The sequence below is a fragment of the Pungitius pungitius genome, chromosome 6, assembly GCF_949316345.1.
Source record: "Pungitius pungitius chromosome 6, fPunPun2.1, whole genome shotgun sequence".
Classification (NCBI taxonomy): domain Eukaryota; kingdom Metazoa; phylum Chordata; class Actinopteri; order Perciformes; family Gasterosteidae; genus Pungitius; species Pungitius pungitius.
In genome coordinates, this window is record NC_084905.1 from 401439 (window position 1) to 407438 (window position 6000).

Consider the following 6000-nt stretch of genomic DNA (forward strand, 5'->3'; position numbering starts at 1 on the left):
GGTTAAATACGAGAAACGAAAATTTAATTTGTGAATGGTGAGGTAGTGCAGCACAAGAGCTGAGGAGCTACTGTCCTTACCCTGTAGGTTGTGGGTTCAAGCCCAGTCTTGGGTTTGAGCCTTTGGCTTTACTTCAGGTTTGAGTAGCAATCTCAAGGTCAAATACAACAAACAAAGCATTGGTTAGTGTATGGTGAAGTAGCACATCGGAAAAGCTGCTGACATAAGCCCCTGCACTGCATTTGAAGGTTGTGGGTTCAAGCCCAGTCTTGGGTTTGAGCTTTTGGCTTTACTTCAGGTTTGAGTAGCAATCTCAAGGTTAAATACAACAAACAAAGGGTTGGTTAGTGTGTGGTGAAGTAGCACAGTGGAAGAGCTGCTGACATAAGCCCCTGCACTGCACTTGAAGGTTGTGGGTTCAAGCCCAGATGTGGAAATAGCATTTAAAAAGACTTTTGAGGTTTAGCTCACATGCTCAAGGTTAAATAGGAGAATCAAAGTTGGCAAAATGTGACCAGGACTGGTAGTGTAGGGGTGAGTGCAGGGTGCCAAAAGCCTCTGTGCGCACCGCCAGTGGGTTCAAATCCCACCCGCCAAGTCTTGAGCGCACTACCGCGGAGGTAGTAGTGGGGGCATTGTCCCCACTGGTTGTTTCAGAGAAGTGAACCCTGGGGGTTATGCAGAAACACAAGGCGCGTTCACTTGAGTTATGATGGCATTGTCAAGAATGATGGAGAATCTTTTGAATGATGATGAATTAACTAAATTTGATGTTAATTGCTTTGCTTTTAGCACTTATTAGCCATGCTACGTAGCCTATAGGGTTCCACCTTTTTGACGGGAGAGAAGGCCGGATGAGTCAGTAAAGATGAGCAGATGTGTCTCATTCAGTGGTCACACTGCCATGAAACTTATTACAGCCTCTGAGGGCATTTTTCAAGACAATCACATGTTTGTCTACTTCAGGGCATCCTGTGGACAGTCTGGCACAGGGTGTAGATTTGTTTAGCCTTTTTAGTGCATCCACCCTCCAATTCTCTGTTACATTCAAATTCAACTCACTTGTGCCTTTACCAATGCAGGAAGGATGAATAGCATGGTTGATCCTCCAAGATGCACCAATCCGTCTCTGGGGCAATATCCCATTATGATTTTTTATAAATGTGAGTTACTCAAAACTAAAAAAGGATTTAGGAAGAGCCACCGTGTCCCTTGAGGGTTGAACTCAGATAAGGTTTAAAGTACAGAAATTTGGGGCATTTGGCATTAGTGACAGGGACGTGTAGGTTGCTCCATCTAAGATCATTCCAGTCATGTCATGGGAAAAAAAATATTGTGAAAAAAGTCAAAATATGTAGGGTCAAAAAAGAAAAGATTATTTTTAAATAATAAAAATGATTACAAAAAAAATAAATGTAAGGTCAATATATATATAATATAATATATATATATATTATTAGGGCCGGGACTCGATTAAAAATATTAATCTAATTAATTAGAGGCTTTGTAATTAATCAAAATTAATCTCATTTTAATTGCATAAATATTTGACCTGAGAACAGTGAGAAGTAATTTTTTTCACATGGATTTTTAATTTTGTTCAACCAATTCCAGCAGAATTGTAGTGTAGAAATAGCATATTTAGAAATATAGTACTTTCAGAAATTCAGGTAGCCTATAGGTAAGTAGACCTTCTGTAAACTATGTTTTTTTTAAGCAGACCAATACTTTCAAGTACATTCAGAACATTGGTTATTTTTTCAGACGTGGACTTAGTTACCCTGGTCCTTAAACCAGTCATCTGGTGCAGTGTGGGTTGGGTGTGGGTCCTTGTACGTCCACACTAGCTGCTAATTGTTTAGCGTTGAGGTGATACTTGAGGCTCGATGTGAATTCCTTGTTGCACAGCTTGCACACAACCACGCTCTTATCGACGCTTCCATCCGTGTGTTTATTATAAGAAGATTTCCCATTCACGGGGCCACCCGACACGGTCTCGTCAGCTTCTTCGTTCATGTTCACTGTGGTTTGTTGTTACGCTACGCTAGTTGGTGCGCCAGTATAATCGGTCCCCCCGGAACTCATCCAGTGAGAAACGTTCCACGGTGGAAAAAATAAGTAAAAAATGTTTAATGTTATTTGTTGTGTAATTAATTAAAATAAACGCGCTAGTCGCAAGTCCCGGCCCTAATTAAAAAAAAAAAAGTTTTTTTTACGCATGCATCTAACATTACTTACTTTGCCCTAGGCCAGGAAATAGTGGTTTGTGGATTTTCATTTCATGCATGTGACGTTTGTTACCCTATAAATTAAAAAAAAAAACTAGAATTCCAGATTATTCAACATATAGGTTTAAGTCTGGGATCCAACTTTGAATACAACCTTGAACTTTCGAACATTTGAGAGGTCCCACAAAGCTGTGTAGTAATTAATTCAAATACTAGTTTCAGATGTTTTTGAAAAACTGATCAATGGACCAATACATTACAGAAAATACCAGTCCGCATTACCTATATAATATGATAATCAACATTGCGCATGTAACCATCTCTTCATAACAACAAATATACTATTAAAGAAACATTTATTTACTGATTGTTACGCCTCCACCCCGGCTCGGAAGAGGAGGTGGGGCGCAACTGCCCAAGACCATGCCTGTTGGATGCCGAAACCCGTACGCTATGCACTATAATAGCAATCAATAATAAACACACGCTGCTACGTTATGCTAGGATGGTGGGTTTATTTTTCCACAAAATAATGAAAAGAAATGACAAGTACATACCATATAAATACACACAAAATGGTAGACAGGGGATAGGAGGGCTAACGGGTAGCAAGGCCTGTGGAGTAGGGCGGTGCCAGCAGTCTGTCAAAGCAAACAAAAAGAAGGACCCTGAGCTTCCCTATTCCTCTAAACCTACCTACCACAATCTAACCTATCACACCACTTACCTAACTGCTACAATACACTGGGTGACAGCCACTGGCTTCTAACCTAGTGTGTCTAACAGAGGTTTTTCCTACGTGTGTATGTACTGTAGATCCCAGGGTATCTTACCTAGCCCTGCTCCACAGCGCTCTTGAGGTAAGTACATAAAACACAGTTTTAACAAACATAAACCAAATCAATCTCAAAGTTTGTCTCTCAACCTCTATCCCAACAACCCTCCTCGCAAGCTCTCACAAACAAACATTTATCGAGGAGAGCCGTGCTGGATTGGCTGGAGAATCACGTGTCACTTCCGCATCGTCAGCAGCAACTCACCACACCTGTGAAGCACAGATTGAAACAGAAGAGGATGGGGAGGAGAAAACACAACCAGCAGCCGGACGTAACACTGATGTACGGGTTTAAAACTTCACATACTTCCACTATTATTATTATGTAATTCTACATGATGTGATGTGATATAACAAGACTATATTTGTTAAAAATTTACGTTTGTGATTTTTTTTAAGTAAGAAAATGCACCGGAAACGGTGGTCCCGTGACCGGAAGTGAAAACACACGGAAGTGCTTTGTTTTGTTTTTTACACAGCCAGCTGTCAGATGTCCCTTTAAGCTGAACATTGCCGTTTAAACCTGCGGTTCAATCTCCCACAGATCGACGCATACAACTAGTGGAAGTGGAGGTAGTTTAATGTGAATGCTGTCGCTTCGCCCCTTTGTTTTGCTCACCAACGGCTAACGGTGTCATCGATGGCCCCGTCCTGCTAACAGAGGACCGCTGAACTGTTGATGAACTTGTTGATTTTATTATCACAACAAAACGTGCGTTAACAGCTGTGTGTTGGCTGCCAATTCAGAAGCTGATAAGCGTCCAGTTTAAATGACGGTGTGGTTGAAAGCAGTAAATCCTACTACTCGCATCTCTAAATGACGCTTTATTCTGCAGCTTTTGTCGTCTCGATCCTCATCATGGTGGAGCCCACAGCATCCGGCGTGTTCTGTAACAGGATGCTGAGCATGGTCAACTCCGAAGACGTTAACGCCATCATCCAGGCTCAGAGGCACATGTGAGTTCAACGGTGGGACTAGTTTTGCTTCATGTGGAAGTCCTGTTACTTCACACTTGATGTGAAGCGGATGTGTTGGTGGTGTTGGTCGGTTCAGCATCTGTTTGCAAACGATCACCTGAATGTTCTTCTTTTAAATTTTAAATGCAGGCTTGACCGCTTTGAGAAAACGAATGAAATGTTGATCAACTTCAACGGCCTGTCTAATGTGCGACTGCAACAGATGAACGAACGCTTCCTACTCCACACTCGTACCCTAGTGGAGATGAAGAAAGATCTAGACAGCGTCTTCAGGAGAATCAGGCAAGTCGGAACCCGCCAGTCCTTCAGTGCAAACAAACAAACTCACATTCAACCTCTGATGTTTGGCCTCCTCTTCTTCTGCAGGAACCTAAAAGGGAAGGTTGCTAAGCAGTACCCAGAAGCGTTCAGCAGTGAGTTAGCAGTGTCTTTCCATTCATCATTTTACAACTTCCTTCCAACCATTTTGTCTGACCTGTCTTGGTTTTTCTGCCAGATATTCATGAGTTCCCCACCCTGGAAGACGACGACGAAGAGTTTGACCCGGTTCCCCGCAGAGCTGCAACAATAATTACAACAGCCACCTCGGAGCAGAGCACAGAGTCCTGTGACACAAGTCCAGATGTTGTCTCGCCCACTGTGAGCAGATGCTCTGACGATCTTTCTCAAGAGCCGCCTGACACGCCCACCTCCGATGTCCTAGAGACAGCCGTCCTTTTGGACGAAGGTCCGGACTCCGTCCCTGCAGAATAGAGCGAGCCGTATGTGAATGATTTCCGCCCCTTGAGCTTCGACCTTAAAGCTTTTAGCAGGAGGTTATGTTTTATTTGTTGATGTTGGCCTCCACGATATCCACTGACATTTCGAGTCATCACTTTGTCTGCTGAGGTTAGGGTCACAACTCTGAGGTTAGATGCAGGGATGAACTGTCGATGAGGACTCTGGATTTTGGTTGGCAATGTTATTTGTCCTATGTCTGCACAGCACTAAAATAATGCACATAATACTTGAAGTTGTATAGAATCTCACTATAGATGTATATCTTTAGTTCTGACAGTAATACTGAACAGAAGCCCTCACTCATCAGGTGATTATAAGCATACATCTTTCAAGAGATGCTCACCTGACCGGAGGAAGAAGTCTCTCATGTCTCTGATTATTTGTCATATCAAAGTTGTTCTCAACATGAAAACTAGCTTTTATGGTCTGAGAAAACTTACTGTTTTTGTCATACTGTTACCTTGGTATCGTACTGTTGCAACGTCATGCCCCTTGTTAAAGCTGGAAAATGTGTCTTTTAGCTCAATTAGGAATATTTTAAGCAGCTAATATTCTGGTGTTTTACGATCCATGCCAAGAAACCTCTTTGTTTCACTCCTCCACTGCACGGGAGCCAGGGGTTTAACGTTTCGTCGTCATTGATTCAGTAAACTATTCAAGGACACAAGCTCACGGCAGAGGCTCCTCGATACAGGCGCGGTAAAACCATGGTGTGTGAATGCAGGATCAGATCACTCTTTGCTGTCAATTAAAGATGCCGTTATGGTATGAAAGGGAAGTCCAGCCTACAAAGTACTACTACTGGTTAAATATGTCATATTTGTAAATTGCTGTTTTTATTTGGGTATTTGAAAAATGATCTCCTCGATAAGCAGAGACACAGTTTAGTGATCAAAGTTGAAGCTCCATAATAAAAATGAAATAAGAATATTTGCATTGACTCTACTTTCCAAAATATCTATTCATCTAAATCTATTCATACAATGTAAGACTTTATAAAGAGAGTGTTTATACAAATGTCAAGTATTTGAACAAAATAATGCCCTTTGACTTAAATAGTGGAACTACATTTGATGCAGAGTATACATTTATGTAGGTGCTTAAATTAAGTAGTGAATGAAATTGACATTGGACGTATGGGCTACCATATCAAAATATATACGTGAGTTGAGAGTGAAG

The 6000-nt window shown here is 41.6% G+C and overlaps 1 protein-coding gene across 3 annotated transcripts; it reads left to right on the top strand.

Moving 5' to 3' along the window:
* Positions 1 to 3261: 3261 nt before the first annotated feature.
* Positions 3262 to 5743, top strand: kxd1 (KxDL motif containing 1). 3 transcript variants are annotated; one of them, XM_037450725.2, is made up of 5 exons: positions 3262 to 3346; positions 3900 to 4020; positions 4171 to 4323; positions 4408 to 4454; positions 4538 to 5743. In XM_037450725.2, exons 2-5 carry the CDS (start codon positions 3923 to 3925, stop codon positions 4792 to 4794), a joined length of 555 nt encoding a protein of 184 aa, XP_037306622.2. In that variant the 5' UTR covers positions 3262 to 3346; positions 3900 to 3922; the 3' UTR covers positions 4795 to 5743. The 3 variants fall into 3 exon arrangements, with proteins under 3 accessions (XP_037306622.2, XP_037306619.2, XP_037306620.2); XM_037450722.2 differs by lacking the exon at positions 3262 to 3346 and adding an exon at positions 3507 to 3775; XM_037450723.2 differs by lacking the exon at positions 3262 to 3346 and adding an exon at positions 3507 to 3636.
* Positions 5744 to 6000: the final 257 nt, after the last annotated feature.

What these genes read in the sequence shown, in the direction of transcription:
- kxd1 (XM_037450725.2), top strand. Translation starts at nt 3,923, where the DNA reads ATGGTGGAGCCCACAGCATCCGGCGTGTTCTGTAACAGGATGCTGAGC. An exon ending in ATCCAGGCTCAGAGGCACAT is followed by an intron (nt 4,021 to 4,170) that starts GTGAGTTCAACG and finishes TTTTAAATGCAG; the next exon opens with GCTTGACCGCTTTGAGAAAA. An exon ending in AGCGTCTTCAGGAGAATCAG is followed by an intron (nt 4,324 to 4,407) that starts GCAAGTCGGAAC and finishes CTTCTTCTGCAG; the next exon opens with GAACCTAAAAGGGAAGGTTG.